At 36.8% G+C, this 18,483-nt stretch overlaps 3 protein-coding genes and 1 long non-coding RNA gene across 4 annotated transcripts in view; 1 reads left to right on the top strand and 3 right to left on the bottom strand.

The window, feature by feature from the left end:
* On the bottom strand, positions 1–7,655 carry LOC104784287 (probable dual-specificity RNA methyltransferase RlmN). The gene is made up of 7 exons (XM_010509336.2): positions 7,506–7,655; positions 6,780–6,896; positions 6,457–6,560; positions 6,091–6,251; positions 5,865–6,001; positions 5,683–5,747; positions 1–456 (listed from the first exon to the last, which is right to left on the bottom strand). Exons 1-7 carry the CDS (start codon positions 7,653–7,655, stop codon positions 342–344), a joined length of 849 nt encoding a protein of 282 aa, XP_010507638.2. The 3' UTR covers positions 1–341.
* LOC104782421 lies at positions 9,688–10,525 on the top strand. Its single transcript, XR_767008.2, has 2 exons — positions 9,688–9,892; positions 9,964–10,525. It is a non-coding gene; the product is annotated as an uncharacterized LOC104782421 (long non-coding RNA).
* LOC104782422 (probable dual-specificity RNA methyltransferase RlmN) lies at positions 10,712–14,464 on the bottom strand. The gene is made up of 10 exons (XM_010507344.1): positions 14,121–14,464; positions 13,965–14,040; positions 13,775–13,872; positions 13,577–13,681; positions 13,396–13,482; positions 12,174–12,290; positions 11,851–11,954; positions 11,487–11,626; positions 11,265–11,401; positions 10,712–11,149 (listed from the first exon to the last, which is right to left on the bottom strand). The coding sequence occupies exons 1-10, from the start codon at positions 14,361–14,363 to the stop codon at positions 10,970–10,972; spliced, it is 1,287 nt and encodes a 428-aa protein (XP_010505646.1). The 5' UTR covers positions 14,364–14,464; the 3' UTR covers positions 10,712–10,969.
* The window catches only part of LOC104784286 (serine/threonine-protein kinase BIK1-like), a 5,006-nt gene continuing 1,503 nt past the window's right edge, over positions 14,981–18,483 (bottom strand). Inside the window, exons 5-9 of the mRNA XM_019244236.1 lie at positions 16,540–16,878; positions 16,293–16,428; positions 16,055–16,197; positions 15,850–15,973; positions 14,981–15,731 (exon numbers count right to left, since the gene is read on the bottom strand). Of these exons, the coding sequence (XP_019099781.1) occupies positions 15,307–15,731; positions 15,850–15,973; positions 16,055–16,197; positions 16,293–16,428; positions 16,540–16,878 (1,167 nt within the window). The 3' untranslated portion in view covers positions 14,981–15,306. The remainder of the gene's footprint in view (positions 15,732–15,849; positions 15,974–16,054; positions 16,198–16,292; positions 16,429–16,539; positions 16,879–18,483) is intronic.

Below are 18,483 nucleotides of genomic sequence, written 5' to 3'. Positions count from 1 at the left end.
CTGAGCCTGAAAGGTCCGATTTTTTCTGAACATATATATTTAAGCCCGAGCCCGGTATTTTTCAGGACCGGGCCGGGCCAGCCCGCGGCCTTTGGGCCTAATTGACATGCCTAAGTATACATCACATCACAAACATATAGGCCAAGACATATAAAACTTATGTCAAAGTCATCAGTTCTCAAACGTGCGCTTCAATCTCCTCATCCCCAGCTGTAATGACCGACCAAGCCTTTAAAGGCAAATTTTACATTTCCGTCATTGAGTCATGCCTGTCTACTTTTCAAAACAAAGTTGAACAGAGCATCTAATGGCAAAACCAGAGATTTGTGCAATCCCGGACATCAAGACGCGGCAGTTTCTCCATCTGGCTGAGATTCTTGACAATTCGTCTCAGCAATTACAGAGCTTTCCTGAAACTTATTCCTCAGCTGACCACAAGCAGCACTTGCATCAAGTCTTCTATTAACATATATATATTGTATAGAATAAGAAGAGTGCTAAGCTTCCTTTTACTTAGTACTAATACATGTATATATACTCTTGTAAGTGTACATTTCTACGGTTAATGAGAAATCACTTTTACAATCTTAAAGTGTTAATATGGTATCAGAGCATAACAAAAAAATTTTCTCATTCTTGAAGTTTCGCGAGCTTAATCCATCTTCTTCAATGGTGATATCCTCTTGATTTCTTCTTTTTGACCTTCGCTATCTTCGTTTTCATCTCTGAATTGTTCAATGAGTGCCTCAAATCGACAAATCATTCTCACTTTCTTCGCGAATCTTCTATTTTTCTATCTTCAACTTTGTTCTTCCACTCTTTCATCTTTCTTTCTGTTTTTGATCTTATCTTTTGATTTCTGAGTTTCCCAAGCTCGATTCATGGCTCCATCATTGCCGATTCGTGCGAATCCAACTGATTCATCAACAGATCTGTACAACAATCCTTATTTCTTGCATAGCTCCGATCATGCGGGAATGGCTTTAGCCTCCGATCGTTTAACCACCAAAGCAGACTTTCACTCGTGGCATCGTTCTGTGCGCATGGGACTCAATGTCCGCAATAAGCTTGGCTTCATTGATGGTACAGTTTCTAAACCTCCTGAGAATCATCGTGATTATGGATCTTGGTCTCGTTGCAACGATATGGTTACGACTTGGATTATCAACTCTGTTAGCAAGAAAATAGGAGCTAGTTTGTTGTATATTCCTACTGCATAAGGGATTTAGAAAAGTCTGATGTCGAGATTCAAACAAGATAATGCTCCTCGTGTGTATGAGATTGAGCAACAATTAAGTTTGCTTCAGCAAGGTTCAATGGATGTAACTTCCTATTACACTGCCTTAGTTACTCTTTGGGAGGAATACAAGAATTATGTTTACTTGCCTTTGTGCACTTGTGGAAAGTGTGAGTGTAATGCAGCTGGTATATAGGAGACGTTGCAACAGCGAAGTCAGGTTACTAAGTTTCTTATGGGGCTTAATGCCTCTTATGAATCAACCAGGCGCCACATCTTGCTGTTTAAACCGATTCCCTCTATTGATGAAGTTTACAATATGGTCACATAGGATGAGCGACAGACGAGTGTCACACCAAAAGCTGATAGTGCTATCTTTCAGGCTTCTGATTCTAAGCCTGCTTCCTCAGCCGCTTATCCTCTTCTGAATCAGTCCTCGTTTGATGGATCTTATGATAATGCAGCTTTTGCTGCAATGCAGAATCACTTCCGACCTTATCCTTCTAATCGCGCATTGTGTACTTATTGTGGTCAGCTTGGTCATGTTGTTCAGAAGTGTTTCAAACTTCATGGCTATCCTCCAGGTTATATCCCCGGATATAAGAGTTTCTCATCTGGTTCTCAACCTTCGAGACCATTCAACTCGTTTTCTCAGCCTCAAGGATCTGCTGGATCTTATTCTCAGCCTCGAGGATCTGCTGGATCTTATTCTCAGCCAGCGCAGTCGTTTCCTCCATCGCAGTCTGTTCAGACAAAATCTCAACTTCAACCGATGGCCAATGCTGTTACGGCTTATCAAGCAGCTTCTCCTGCGACTAATGCTGTCAATTTGGATCTTACTAAGCTCAATAACGATCAAATCCAGTCTTTGATTCAACAGTATCAGGCTCATGTCACGTCTTCAGAACAGCCTGCTCCTTCCCCAAAGCTTTGTTCTTACAGATCATGGTGTAATGGATCCTCAATCATCTTCTGGTATGACTAAATTTCCTACCTCTTTTCCTTCTACATCTCTTCATTATGAGAATTACCAACTTACTTTCCAACATCAATGTCTCTCTTCCCTTTCTTCGAATTTACCTCATGGTAGATGGATAATTGATACAGGAGCCACAAGTTATGTCTGTTCTGATATGACACTTTTTCATGAGACTACATCAGTCTCTGGGTTACAGTAACGTTGCCAAATGATGCTAGAGTGGATATTACTCATAGTGGCACTGTGCATTTATCATCATCCTTAACATTGCATGAAGTTCTCCATGTTCCATCTTTCAAATTTAACTTGATTTTTGTTAGTTCTTTGTTAAAACATAACCAGTATTCTGCTCATTTTTATCCATTGTTTTGCTATATTCAGGAGCCTATTCAGGGATTGATGATTGGTAGAGGATATCTGTTTCACAATCTTTACATATACGGCAGAGATCATCAGTTGTCTGAGTTGCATTTTTCTGGATCCTTGAAGGTTGATGGAGCTCTGTGGCACCAACGCCTAGGACATCCATCTTCTGACAAGTTAAAGCATGTTCCGGGTATATCATCATTGTGTAGTTTGTCCTCTGAGTCTCCTTGTTATATATGTCATTTAGCTAAGCAAAAACGTCTTCCTTTTGAGTCTAGTGGTCATAGGTCCTCTACTCCCTTTAATCTTATTCACCTCGATGTTTGGGGTCCCTTTGCTATAGAATCTACAGAAGGTTTTAAATTTTTTCTCACCATTGTAGATGATTACAGTCGTGTAACATGGGTTTACCTATTGCATAATAAAAGTGAAGTTTCAATCAAATTGCCTTTGTTTCTTAAACTGGTTGAGAATCAATGTCAGACTACTATTAAGAAAATATGAACTGATAATGCTCCTGAACTTGTTTTTGCTGATTTGGTTAGTAGACATGCCATAGTTCATCAATATTCTTGTGCTTATACACCACAACAGAATTCTGTCGTTGAACGTAAACATCAACATCTGCTCAATGTGGCTCGTTCTCTCTTGTTTCAATCAAATCTTCCTTTAGCTTATTGGAGTGACTGTTTATTGACTGCAGTTTTCTTGATTAATAGAACTCCATCTACTGTTTTGAACAATGTTACTCCTTATGAACTTCTTGCTAAAAAGAAACCGGATTACTCTTTCTTCAAAAATTTTGGTTGTCTTTGTTTTGTTTCCACTTTACAAAAGGATAGACACAAGTTTAGTCCTCGTGCTACTGAATGTGTTTTTCTAGGATACTCTTTTGGTTATAAAGGTTATAAAGTTTTGCATCTTGATACTAATATTGTCTCTGTGTCTCGAAATGTTATTTTTCATGAAACCATTTTCCCTTTTCAAAATGTCAAGCATGCTACTCATGATGTGGACTTGTTTGGTGATGCTATTTTGCCATTATCTGTTCCGGTTGATGTTTCTCTTCCTGCATTATCTACACCATCTCATGCATCCACATCTACTTCGTCACATGCTCCTTCACCCGATACACACTCTAGTGTCATTGTTCCGGTTACAGAGACTGTTACTGCGGATACTGGGGCGTGGTCTCATTACCAAGTGCCAGGCCACGACGGAATACTAAGGCTCCATGTTACTTATCTGACTATCATCACTCTCTTAATCAAATTTCAACTTCTTCTCCTTTGAAACTCTCTACCACTCCTTACTCACTTTGTTCTGTCTTATCTTATTCTACTATCAATCCTTCGTATCAGTCATATGTTCTTTCTATAACTCTTGAAACAGAACCCAAAACTTTTAAACAAGCTATACTATCTCTGAAATGGACCAAAGCTATGGATGTGGAAATGGATGTTATGGAGCAGACAGGGACTCTTTCTGTTGTTTCATTGCCACCGGGTAAGAACGTTGTTGGCTGCAAATGGGTTTATACTATTAAGCATAACTCGGATGGCTCTATTGAACGGTACAAGGCCCGTCTAGTTGCCAAAGGATACACACATCAAGAAGGTGTTGACTATATTGATACTTTTTCACTTGTTGCTAAACTTGCTAGTGTCAAGCTTGTCTTAGGGTTGGCTACCAAGATGGGTTGGAGCTTAACTCAGATGGATGTTACTAATGCATTTCTGCATAGTGACTTGGAGGAGGAGATTTACATGAGTTTGCCTGAAGGATATACACCGACATCTGGCGTTCTTCCACCAAATCCAGTTTGTCGACTTCATAAGTCTCTTTATGGTTTGAAGCAAGCCTCTCGCCAATGGTACAAATGTTTATCTAAGGCGCTTCTTGATGAGGGTTTTGAACAATCTCCTGCTGATGATATGTTGTTCGTTAAGGAAACTAACGTATTCTACACTGCAGTGTTGGTTTACGTTGATGATATACTAATTGTCAGCAATAATGATGCGGCTGTTATGAGCATCACGGCGGCTCTTGCTCGACAGTTCAAGACTAAGGATCTAGGGCCTGCTCGTTTCTTTCTAGGCTTGGAGATTGCTTGTAACTCAGAAGGATCTCTGTTTGTCAGAGGAAGTATTGTTTGGACTTACTGGCTGATTCTGGTCTTCTTGGTTGTAAGCCAAAATCAACCCCAATGGACTACAAGAAGGTCTTGACTAAAGGTTCAGGTACGCTTTTATCTGATGATCGGCCTTATTGGGAACTTGTTGGTCGCCTGTTATATTTGTGCATCACACCCCCCGATATTACATTTGCGGTGAATCGCTTGAGCCAGTACTTGTCTTGTCCAACTGATGTTCACTACAAAGCTGCTCTTCGTATCCTGAAGTATCTCAAGATTAACCCTGGACAAGGTTTATTCTTCTCTGCTCATACGGATATATGCCTCAATGGTTTTTCTGATGCTGATTGGGGAACCTGTTTGGAGAGTAGGTGTTCTATCACTGGTATGTGTGTGTTTCTGGGTACTTCTCTTATTTTTTGGAAGTCGAAGAAACAGGATGTTTGCAGTAACAGTAGCACAAAAGCAGAGTACCGAAACATGGCAGTCACCACGAAAGAACTTCTTTGGCTTGATCAGATGGTGAAGGACTTGCATATCAAGGTTGATTGTCCTGCAAAGCTGTTCTGTGACAACAAATCAGCAATGCACATTGCCAATAACCCAGTTTTTCATGAGCGAACTAAACATGTTGAGATTGATTGTCATGTCACTCGTGATCGGGTTAAGAGTAGTTTTCTGAAGGTTTTACATGTCTCTACTGAAAACCAGCTGGTTGACATCCTTACCAAACCGTTGCAGCCGGCTCCGTTCTACTCTATTCTCAACCGTTTATCAGTTTCAAGCCTCTTTCTTCCACGGGAAGTTTTGGCTTGAGGGGGGTATATTAACATATATATATTGTATAGAATAAGAGGAGTGCTAAGCTTCCTTTTACGTAGTACTAATACCTGTATATATACTCTTGTAAGTGTACATTTCTACGGTTAATGAGAAATCACTTTTACAATCTTAAAGTGTTAATATCCTCTTGTTTGCCTGACGCTGGCAGTTATCTTACGTGACTCCAATGCAGCTGCAAACGCTAGGACCTGCACATTTGGTTTAACAGAAGCGATTTAAGGAACTTTTATTTGTATTTATTTAATGAGGTTCTAAATTCAAATACCAAAAACCGAATGCTTGAGCTTAATGGTTTAGTAACATACCGCTTTCTTGTAAGGTCGCTTGTACTCTGATCCTTCTATCGGGTTGTAAGGTATCAAGTTAACGTGATAAGTTTTACCCCATTCACGGAGTAGCTTTGCGAGTTCCACCGCATGCTCAACTTTGTCATTGACACCAGCTGCATCATATCAATTTTAAAACTTAGATTAGGTAATATAATGTGGGAGACAAAACAGAAAAAATTTGTTTACTGCAAGTCTCACACACCTAGAAGGGCATATTCGAAGGAGACTCGTCTATTTGTTTCTTGGAAGTAATCACAACAATCCTTCATAATTGCTTCTAGCGGATAAGCCTTGGCACTTGGTACAATTTTTCTCCCGGAGACTCTGATTTGGCGCATGTAAGCTGATTCACCAAAAGCACAGCTCAAGAGTAAGTAAATAATATGAAAACACTAATATCATTAAGATGTGACCGATCACAGAGCATATGTTACATGATTAGAAATTAAGAATTGATGATATGTTTGAGGTATGTTGACCTAAGAAAGCTGAGTAAAGTAAAAAATATCATTTTAGTTTTTGACCAACACATGAATCACGTGAATAAAACCAGAAAGTGAGTACGCACCTGACAGCTAAGGTCGACTGAAGCTTATGAGAGGCAAGTTTCTTGATTTTGTTTGGAACACCTACTGTTGATATTGTAATCATTCGTTGCCCGATTTCAATGTCCTAAGTAAATGAAAAGCATACTGCTGTCAAGTGAGTGCTATGTCTTATTGTTTTACAATTATGCAGAGAAATAAAATCATATACTTGTGCACAGCAACATGATTTTTTAACGGTCAAGTCTTTTTGTTGACTTGCCAATTAACTTACAGTGCCTAGATACTTAGCAAGAACTTCAATTATATCTACACAGAACAATGTCAAAATGCAAGAATGGCTTACCTTGTTCATACAACGATGAGCATCAAGCACTGACTTTAGGTTCAACATCGGCTCACCCATTCCCATGAAAACCACATTTGTCACCCTATGCTTGAACACGTCTTCAATAGCCAACACCTAGACATTTAAAATTACACTTGTAAACAAAAGCCACATTTACATTTTTTACTAAGAATTCTTCTCCCGGGTCTCTCAAGTGGGAACAAACATCTGTTTCTTAACACTTATGCCTCTCTATGATAAGACGTTTACGATCAGATCAATAGACTGTTACTAGTAATAATTGTGAATCTGTGATTAACAATCTTGTTATTTCTCAAATTTACATTATGTGATTGCCAAAAAAAAACTATACATGACTTACATTCAAAATTTCATGCTTAAAACTACACATATATTTTTTTTTTTCGGAAAATTATAAGATCACTCACATTTTTTGGATTAAAAAAAAATGTAGTATGACGGAAACGTTTTAATATATAAACCCACCCACGTCACTCATTAGGACTTCAGAAACCTAAACCTATAGCCGTGACATCAAAAAAAAAAAAACATAAGCGGCAAGCGCCGCCAAGCTCTGCAAACTCATTCCTTAAAAAGAGATCGAGAAAAGAGCCACTTTGGTGAAATACAAAAGTTGTGTTGGATTAAAAGGTCTTAATCTGCTGTTACACTGATGGGGTTCGAAGATCTCTGCTGTTAGATTGATTCGACATCTTGTCACACCTTAAGGTACTTTTTAGCTAGTTCTTCCTTTGAGTAGCCAGTAGCGCTAGGTTGGGGACTAGGAATGAGATTAAGTTTGACTAGTTGGTTTAATGACAATATCTTCGATGATACGGTGTCTCGTCTCAACCTGTCTGTTTTTGGTGCCATTGGAATACATACGGCTGTTTTCAAGTTGAAACGTCATGGCTTTGTGATTTTTCTCTCCAAGCGAATGGTGATACTCAAACTATCCATAATATATATATATTGAGAAAGTCACTTTTGAGATAATGAAACTTGGTTAGATTTTTTAGCACCATTAGCTAGAAACACTTGGTTTTATGAATTTTATCTCAAATGAAAGATTTATGTGGGATAGTTTGAGTTGATCAGATGGTAGAAATGGGATATAGATCTATGTTTTAGTCTTTACCATATCAACAAGTTGTAGAATTAGTTGATCGAATGGTAGAAACATAGGTCATCAAATCCTATATAGGTATTCAAGTATATGCAAAAGAGTAAGATGGATCTTGATATATCATTGAGATAGTTGGCATATATGAGAATATGCAAAAGAGAGATGAATTCTGATCATCTTTGTAGTAGTAGACATATTCTAGGATATGCAAAAGAGTAAGATACATGGTTGTGATGAAGGAAATTACAAAAGATAAGTGATTTTGCAAGAAAGACGAAGAAGCGAAGATGTGTACGTGAGTGTGTTAAGGTGATCAATTCATGAGTTCTTCACTTGTAATTTTCTCTTATCATTGTACTGGTCTTTTGGCCGAGTCTTATGTTGTATGAAGTTTCATTATTAATAGCAAAATTTCTTCTTCTTTTTTTGTTCATTATTTATATACCTTTCACTGCTCAATCAAATAACCAGTTTCGTCGCTATGTACTTCTGATATTCTTGCAGTTCGATCACTAGGCTACACATCGATTATATTAATGTTTGTGGCTTATTAAGTTGTGTTTTCTTAGAAAGAAAAGTTACATTTGAATCTGATAGTCTAACATGTTTCGTTTCGGGAAGATACATTAGAAAAAATCTCATGACAAATGGAATCAAACAAGCATTTGAACGGCATCAAAGGTAAAAATCAAATTAGAATCTCTGAGCTTAGAAACCAATGCCACCGAATCATGGATCATACTATAACCCAAATAAAAATTCAATAAAACAAACAATTGATCTATCTAAGACGAAGATGCAATCTAGAGTAATGGTGGAGCATCGAGGATGCAAAATAAATGACCATGATTAAAATGATATGGAATTTCACATTAACCACACTAACCAGAAACCACCGGTTATTAATTTATTATTATCCAGCAAATAAAGAAAGACCAATCTTTACAATACATGTTTCGCCTAATTAGGAAAGCTTCATGATCGTGTCTGTCAACTCACGAGATCATTTATTTCCAAGTTAGAACTTAATTAGTTAAAAAAATATATATCTAGATTTAATATTTTTTTGAAATGCTTTGGACTTTGGAGTTTGGCCTTAGGTGTTATTGTCCAAATCACTACAAACAGTTACGTAGCTAAATATAACACTGGACACACACACGTATATAGCTATCATACAGAATATTCTAAATAAAATGAAATATATTGTGTATGGTAAAAAGTGAAATGTATGAGATTTTAGCATCTGTTACGGAACAAACTAAAATTTTATTTTATTTTATAAACATATAAAGTTACTCCTTTGAAATTGAGAAGCCGAGAAACAGAGAAAGACTTATTCAAATAAGGAATTACAAAATAAAAAAGATTAATTTCTTTCCTTTTTTCATGATATATTTTACCTTTATATTTAAATATTCTTTTCTTTATATTTCAAATATTTTCTTCTAAAAAAGTCAATAATCAATATATTATTCTTCAGTTATAAAAATGTTAATTTGTTTCCTTTTTTAATATACTTTTCTTTTTATAAACATAAATATTTTCAAAATATATTATACCAGAATTTCAAATATTTACTTCTGAAAAAGTCAAGAATCATTATATTTTTTTCCAATTATAAAAAAATTAAAAATGTACATAAGTAAACAGCTTTTACAAAATATATCCAACTTTAAATAATATAATACAGTGTACATTAGTTTCATCGAAAAAGGCTTTTGTACTATTTACATTAAAAAGAAAAATTAGGGTATCCAACAGGGAAACCTTACCTTGAGACTATATAAACCCAACTCTCGACCTCTCATAAACCTAAACCTAAAACGGCAAAGCCTGACGTCAAATACACAAAAGAGTTAAACTTGAGCGCCGTCTAGCTCTGCAAGTACGATCTGTAACTCCATCTTGACACAAAAGCAGAGATGAGTTCTAAGATCAGATCCCGCCGTTAGATCGAGTCATGGTCTTGTCTTATAGAAAGGTACTTTCATTTACTTTTTTTCTTTTGTTTACTGAGCCGAGCGTCGTCTAAAACATGTTCTTGTCTTATAGGTTCATGTCTTATTTTCCATGCTGGGGACCAATTTTCACCAGCCGTGTGTCTCTTTCGTCCTGCCCGTCCCGATTGTTTTTGGTGTCATCGGAATATTGAGATCTCTTTCCAAGATCAACCAACAAGGTTTTGTTGTGATTTTTCTCTCCAAGCGAATTTTTCATTTACTTACATCTAACCATTCACTATTCTAAGTCCAACATAGCGGATTCTAAGTCCAACATAGCGGATTATAAGTTCAACATAGCGGAGTGATTTTTTGTTCTAAAAATAAACTAGAGAATTCATTGAACATATTCAAGTAGATTCATAAATTTTGCAGGAATATTATTCAAATAAAGAATTTTCTAATTATATAGTGAATAGTTGCTAATACAATTACTTATATCTGATTGCTTTTGAAGTTTATGTAATATTATATTTCAGGATATGCAAAAAAAATTGTAACTTTTGATTTTGTAATCAAATTTTATTTTCTACTACATTTGCTTTGTAATTTTTGTTTTTATAATAATTTTTAACATTTGTATTATCACTTTTAAAGGAAATTTATGTTTATCATCGCTTGTGGTTTCACCTTCTAATCAATTATATAAGTTATATTTTACCCATTCGTAAACTTATTAAGAATCATATATATATACTCCCTTGATGGACATAATATGTGTATGCGTGTTAAAGGAGAAATATGATAATTCAGGTCATGTATTTAAAGTTTGTATGGATTTGATCTGTTAATATCATTCATAGGATAACACTATTAAATTGGCTTCCTCGTCACAATTATAATAAACCAAAGTATACATCACAAACATATAGGCCAAAAACATATATAAAACTAATGTCAAGAGTCGTCAGTTCTCAAACGTGCTTCAATCTCTTCATCCCCAGCTGTAGTGACCGACCAAACCTTTAAAGGCAAATTTTACTTTTTCGTCATCGAGTCATGCCTGTTTTCAAAACATAGTCCCATGGCAAAACCAGAGACTTGTGCAATCGAGGACATCAACACGCGACAGCTTCTGCATCTGGCTGAGATTCTTGACTATCCGTCTCAGCAATTACAGGGCTTTTCTGAAACTTATTCTTCAGCTGACCACAAGCAGCACTTGCATCAAGTCCTCTTGTTTGCCTGACGCTGGCAGTTATCTTACGCGACTCCAATGCAGCTGCAAACGCTAGGACCTGCACATTTGGTTTAAAGAAGCGATTTAAGGAACTTTTATTTGTAGTTTTCAATGAGGTTCTGAATTCAAACACCAAAAACACAAATGCGTAGGCTTAATGGTTAGTAACATACCGCTTTCTTGTAAGGTCGCTTGTACTCTGATCCTTCTATCGGGTTGTAAGGTATCAAATTTACGTGATAAGTTTTACCCCATTCACGGAGTAGCTCTGCAAGTTCCACCGCATGCTCAACTTTGTCATTGACACCAGCTGCATCATCATTTTTAAACTTATATTAGGTGATGTAACGTGGGAGACAAAACAGAAAATTTGTTTCATTGCAAGTCTCACACACCTAGAAGGGCATATTCGAAGGAGACACGTCTATTTGTTTCCTGGAAGTAATCACGACAATCCTTCATAATTGCTTCTAGCGGATAAGCCTTGGCACTTGGAACAATTTTCTCCCGGAGACTCTGATTTGGCGCATGTAAGCTGATTCGCCAAAAGAACAGCTCAAGAGTAAGTAAATAATATGAAAACATGAAAATCAATAAGATGTGACTGATCCAGAGCATATAGCATATGTTACATGATTAGAAATTAAGCATTCATGATATGTTTGTGGTATCTTGACCAAAGAAAGCTGATTAAAGTAACAAAGAATCATTTTAGTTTTTGACCAACACATGAGTAAAAGCAGAAAGATGAGGACGCACCTGACAGCTAAGGTCGACTGAAGCTTATGAGAGGCAAGTCTCTTGATTGTGTTTGGAACACCTACTGCTGATATTGTAATCATTCGTTGCCCGATTTCAATGTCCTAAGTAAATGAAAAGCACACTGCTGTCAAGTGAGTGCTATGTCTTATTGTTTAACGATTATGCAGAGCAATAAAATCATATACTTGTGCACAGCAACATGATTTTTTAATGGTCAAGTCTTTGTGTTGACTTGCCAATTAATTTACAGTGCCTAGATACTTAGCAAGAACTTCAATTATATTTACACAGAACTATGTCAAAATGCAAAATTGGCTTACCTTGTTCATACAACGATGAGCATCAAGCACTGACTTTAGGTTCAACATCGGCTCACCCATTCCCATGAAAACCACTTTTGTCACCCTATGCTTGAACACGTCTTCAATAGCCAACACCTAGACTTTTAAAATTAAACTTGTAAACACAAGCCACATTTACATTTTTTACTAAGAATTCTTCTCCCGGGTCACTCAAGTGGGAACAAACATCTATTTCTCAACACTTCTGCGTCTCTATGATGAAACGTTTACGATCAGATCAATAGACTTCTTCGAATCATTGCATAATGTATTCTACTTAAGATCTGAGCCTAAGTGTTTTTATCTTGGAACCAAACCACAAATTCATAAATCTGTAACCATGCTCTCTTTTTGATCATCATTCCAATCCAAATAAGATTCCTTTGAACATATTTCAATTCACATAATCCATAAACTGCAGAAAACAAGAGGTAGTACTAGAAGCAAACCTGCTCAATAATTTCATGCCGCTGAAGATTTCTTGAGAACCCTCCTTTTCCCGTGGCACAAAAGGAGCAACGCAGAGGACATCCAACCTAAAGCAGAACTCCAAGACATCAGTTTTATAACTTCAATTATGAAAAGCCAAAAAAAAAAACAAATCTCTAACAATAAGAAAGTCAAATCCACCTGGGAAGAGACACAGGCAGTGAGGCGCGTTATGCCCTTCTCTTCTTCTTGAACAGGTATACCAACAGTTTCGACCAATAGGTTATCTTCAAGCTTTAGCAACAACTATACGAAAGAAAAACAAAACAGAAACCTTAAAGACTTAATCAAACACAAACTTAAGCAAGAAAAAATCTCAACATTGACAGACAAAGTTACCTTAATGGTACCATCAGTTGCGGTAACAGTTTGGTAAATGGGTGATCTTCCCACTTTAAATCCACCATCCACAAGTTCTTTACGAAACGTTTGTGGCACTTTAAAGCATCATTGAAATTGAAGATTGGTTAATGTCAAGAAAGATGAAAATATTCAGACAAAACAAAGAACTTGGTGTGAATTTGCTCACGATTGCTAAAGTCTTCAACTTTACTAGCTTTCCTCTTGTAAATGAGATGATGGAGCTGCTTCCCTCTGTACCCTTCCTGCAAAATTAAAAAATCAGAACTTTATCGACTAAATCAACCCGAATCATTCTTAAATTGAAAAAAAAANAAACTGCAGAAAACAAGAGGTAGTACTAGAAGCAAACCTGCTCAATAATTTCATGCCGCTGAAGATTTCTTGAGAACCCTCCTTTTCCCGTGGCACAAAAGGAGCAACGCAGAGGACATCCAACCTAAAGCAGAACTCCAAGACATCAGTTTTATAACTTCAATTATGAAAAGCCAAAAAAAAAAACAAATCTCTAACAATAAGAAAGTCAAATCCACCTGGGAAGAGACACAGGCAGTGAGGCGCGTTATGCCCTTCTCTTCTTCTTGAACAGGTATACCAACAGTTTCGACCAATAGGTTATCTTCAAGCTTTAGCAACAACTATACGAAAGAAAAACAAAACAGAAACCTTAAAGACTTAATCAAACACAAACTTAAGCAAGAAAAAATCTCAACATTGACAGACAAAGTTACCTTAATGGTACCATCAGTTGCGGTAACAGTTTGGTAAATGGGTGATCTTCCCACTTTAAATCCACCATCCACAAGTTCTTTACGAAACGTTTGTGGCACTTTAAAGCATCATTGAAATTGAAGATTGGTTAATGTCAAGAAAGATGAAAATATTCAGACAAAACAAAGAACTTGGTGTGAATTTGCTCACGATTGCTAAAGTCTTCAACTTTACTAGCTTTCCTCTTGTAAATGAGATGATGGAGCTGCTTCCCTCTGTACCCTTCCTGCAAAATTAAAAAATCAGAACTTTATCGACTAAATCAACCCGAATCATTCTTAAATTGAAAAAAAAATGGATCTTTACTTGACCGAGGTTGATAGCGAGCTGTTGAAGCTCAGGCTCCGTCATTCCGAGGAGAACCTGCGAGTCAATGTGTGGAGTACGCGCCGGTTTGGTTGAGGCCGGTTTAGGAGAAGGTACGACGGTTGTGGCGGCAGCGGCGAAGGCGGTAGCGAAGGAGTGACGACGCACTACCATACGAGAGATGGGAACAGAGAAGACTAGGTTTTGGAGCATAGCCATGGTATTGGTTGTTGTCGTCATCATAGCTTCGAATTCGATCACTCACTCAGAAGTTGGAACTTGGAAGAAGAAGACAGTAAACCCTTTTCTTCTGCGGCTAAAACCTCTATGCAACTCTCTCTTCAAGACTTCAAGTTCGATTAGTTTTTTTGCTCACTAAGCGGATAAGCCGAAAGAACGTCACGCAGTTTGAATGCAGAATCAAGAAGCGGCACGAACTCTTCACTTGCACTTCAGTAATTCTTAACCGGGAAAATTAGACCGAATTATACCAAAATGTTAACACTGAAACCAAATCAGAGTTTGTGTATATCTTGTAAGACACCCTGTGCCATCAATTAAAGTGTTAAAACGGTTGTGTTTTGCTTTTCGTTTGTAACTTGATGCAAATATATCGTAAGGTTGGATTTTAAATGACATTCCAAATTTTGATTAAGAAGATTAGTTGGGATAAATAGAAATTGACCATTGTTATAACTTTACATCCATACAAATATACAATACGTTATTCAATAATGTCTATATAGTGTATAATTTCAGTAGCCAATAAAACTCGAATTCGGATTTTTGCTATTCTTTGTATCAATTTAACTTCTACTAGTATTTTGGGCTAATATCATATATATATAAAAAAGTTCGAATTCAAAATTACGGTTAGGGAAAAAAATTGAAAGAACAAAAATACAAAGAGTGTTATAACACAAGAGGCAAAAATGACCTCATCATATATACTTCACTCGATATAAACAGCATACAAGGAAGCCTAAGGCCAAACATGTTCTCTGGTATGGGACATGTAACCGAAAAAATGTAATGCATTCGTTATCATTCTCCACATGCACGGTTTGTCCAGAACTGTGTTCAATCCGTCCAAAACGGATATGTACGCAGTTTCAAGTACCCACCGGAAAAATGTTCATCCTGGAATTCAGTTACCAGCTTGACCTGTTTTCCGAATCTTATAAGCTTAAACGCGGTTCCTGCCAAAAGGTTTTTGTGGAAACCGTTTTTCGGATGACTTAGAACCAGTTTTTAAACCTAGTTTCTTGGTATCCTTAACCGGATCGGTCTGACTTGGTTTTCCCAAATTGTCCTGAAGTTGTTGCAAGGCACGGACCACTTGGTCCATGGTCGGGCGCGACTTTGGTTCGAATGAGAGACACTGCACCGCAATGCTGGCCAATCTCACGGCTTCTTCAGGTAGGTACTGTGTGTCTATCCGAGTGTCAACGATTAGGAGAACCTTGCGTTTGCTTGTGAGGTGCGGTCGAGCCCAATCCACAAGGTTTTCTTCTTTAGCCGGCCTGTTATGGTCCAACGCTTGTTTACCCGTTAAAATCTCTAGAAGCACAACTCCAAAACTGTACACATCGCTTCTTGCATTCAAATGACCTGAAATGGATTACAAAAATGGAGATACAAAACAAAGATTCAAACCATTATCCATATGCTCGTAGAATATTTGATCAAACTAGTCATAATTCATATTTGAGGATAGGTAGATTTTTACCTGATGACATATACTCGGGAGCAGCGTAGCCATATGTACCCATGACCCTTGTACTAACATAACTCAGATCACCCATTGGACCGTCCCTAGCTAGTCCAAAGTCAGATAGTTTTGCGTTGTAGTCCTGTTTAAGGGAAACAAAGTCATCAGTAAAATACTTAAAAGACATCTAACTACTTATTTGAAAATATATTTCTCAACATACCGCATCAAGTAAGATGTTGGAGGCTTTAATGTCTCGGTATATCACTTTGACGGGATCGCTGTGAAGAAAAGCAATCCCCTTTGCTGCATCAAGCGCAACCTTGATCCGTAGAAACCATGGGAGTGGCTTAAAATATGCACCTCCTACATCAAAACCATTTTTCATTAGAACCTAAATACCAAAAAAAACAAAAAACATAGAAGTGATCATCAAAGATAAGATGATCCATGGGACTCACTTCTGAATAGATGATTCTCAAGACTTCCTTTTTGCATAAACTCGTAGACAAGAAGACGGTGTTCATCCTCTACGCAATAACCGATAAGTTTAACAAGATTTGGATGACTCAGTTGCCCCAAGTAGTTGATCTCAGTCTGAATTCAAAACAGAACACAACAAATCAGACTCAAAACACACACACACACACACACAAATAGTCACACTCAGCACATAACTCCAAGTTTGAGGAAATGAAAGCACTGTACCAGCCATTCACGGTGACCTTGAAAACCTTCTTTGTTAAGCCTTTTAACAGCGATGACCAAACCGGTTCCAGGTTTAGTCGGAGTGAGAGTGGTCTCATCTAACCAACCTTTAAAGACACAACCGAAGCCACCTTCTCCGATAACACTATCCGGTCTGAAGTTTCTGGTGGCGAGTTTGAGTTCGTTAAAGGTGAAGCTTTTGACAGGGGTCGAACTCAATATCTCCCCTTCCGTCTTCTGAGCTGCAGCTACAGTCGATGAAGATTTCCGACTCGAAAGACTTAGACCGAACAGATCGCTGCTCTTACCTACACAAACACACCATTTCCAAAATTGGAGCTAAATCAAAATCGGAAATTTCCTTTCTTTTTTATGTTAAACACATGAATCGTGATGAGTAGAACAGAGCGATGCATAATTCTTGATTTTCTTGTGAAAAAATCAAGAAAATTGATAGTTGGAGAGANAAAAAAAAAAAAAAAAAAAAAAAAAGGTATAGTTCGGCGAAAAGATAAAGGTCGTTGGATTCTATTTGATCAAAATGATATGGTGACCCATTTTTTATAAGAAGTCTTTTGGCAATATCCTAAACGTTTTGGCTGACAAAAAAAAAGAAGACATTTTTAGTCAAAAATTACTTGTTTGGGTGCTGTTTTGTTACTACGGTGCGTGTCTGAATTATTACCATTAACGGGACGACAAACAAACACCGGAACATGACGTTTGTCAATCGTAACAAGTTGTTTGATTTGGTTACTCGACGTTAATTGGTTTGTGTGTGTGTAAGCAGAAAACAACACTTAAAAGTTACCAATTAACAACCGGCCAAATTAATCCCCTATATAAAATGAGATTTAAAAAATTTGGTGCATTTTGAATAGATGTGGATAGGTCTATATATTAATGTTTGTACCAGGATTTGTTTTAACTTAACCTGTAGAATAATACACTGTCGAAAATCTAATCACCACCATACACCAATGAAAAAATCGAGATCTCATGTCCATTTTACTTAGTTTTCTATCTCGTACGGAACTGGTTTTTTTCTTTCTTTCTAGATATATGAAGCTTTACATACAAGATACATTGACCCAAGATATATAAATTAATACAAATGCTTATAAAAAAGTCATAATAATCAGGAATTCATAAAAATGGAATATAGGTTTGACTTGGGTGGTAGGTTTTTTGTGAATTTATGAGTCGCGTATTGTTTTATACGTCGTTGTCTTGTTTGGTATGGCTTGGACTTTTGAATCCAAAAAACTTTTCTTAAGAAGATTATTTTCGATAATACGGGTTGGACAACTTTGACGTACGGAGGCACCCACTTGGACTTTGCCCTGTCTTCCACACATTTGCTACAAATTAAAATTCACCTTTCTATACACTACTAATTCAGAAAGTCTTTAGCTTTTCTTGTTCTCTCTTACACATAGTTTACATTAGATTTGATTTCTCTGGCTGAGATGTCGATTTTTGTTTGTTTAACTGTTACAAAAATAAAATTTACATCTCGGTTGTTGCAACAAATGATTTCAAATAACATTCTGATATTCATACATGTCTTTGTATCCATATACAGTATGTGTATGTATTCATATTATCATATATGATCTTTCAAGAGTATGTATATCAGTATATGTAAATGCCTCCAGTTGAATCATAAAGGCGATGTTACAGATAACTTTTTCCACATTTTATGGAAAAGTAATAAATTCTAAAAGTAAATTATGAGCACACAGGTTTAAATATTTAGTAAAAAAATAATAAAACGGTTTAATTATTTTGGTCGTGTCCCAACAATCCAACATCGGGTGTGGGTATATATTGATAATTCAGTTTGGATATTAGTAAGTAATATGCCCACAGGCCCAAAAAGCCCACAAATAAAGAAAGTAAAGGCTTAAATATTATACTTTTGGTTTCCTCATATTTTTTTTA

This window comes from Camelina sativa, chromosome 4 (genome assembly GCF_000633955.1).
Source record: "Camelina sativa cultivar DH55 chromosome 4, Cs, whole genome shotgun sequence".
NCBI classification, from domain to species: Eukaryota; Viridiplantae; Streptophyta; class Magnoliopsida; order Brassicales; family Brassicaceae; genus Camelina; species Camelina sativa.
The sequence above is the reverse complement of the archived record's forward strand: the minus strand, read 5'-3'. Positions and strand labels throughout refer to the sequence as shown.

Coding starts and splice junctions, on each gene's coding strand:
- LOC104782422 (XM_010507344.1), bottom strand. CDS start 14,363: ATGATGACGACAACAACCAATACCATGGCTATGCTCCAAAACCTAGTC. Junction 14,041..14,120: donor TCGCTATCAACCTCGGTCAA/GTAAAGATCCAT, acceptor TTAATTTTGCAG/GAAGGGTACAGAGGGAAGCA. Junction 13,483..13,576: donor CTGCCTGTGTCTCTTCCCAG/GTGGATTTGACT, acceptor GTTCTGCTTTAG/GTTGGATGTCCTCTGCGTTG.
- LOC104784287 (XM_010509336.2), bottom strand. CDS start 7,655: ATGGCACCAAAAACAGACAGGTTGAGACGAGACACCGTATCATCGAAG. Junction 6,561..6,779: donor CTCATCGTTGTATGAACAAG/GTAAGCCATTCT, acceptor TCATTTACTTAG/GACATTGAAATCGGGCAACG. Junction 457..5,682: donor AGCGTCAGGCAAACAAGAGG/ATATTAACACTT, acceptor TGTTAATAGAAG/ACTTGATGCAAGTGCTGCTT.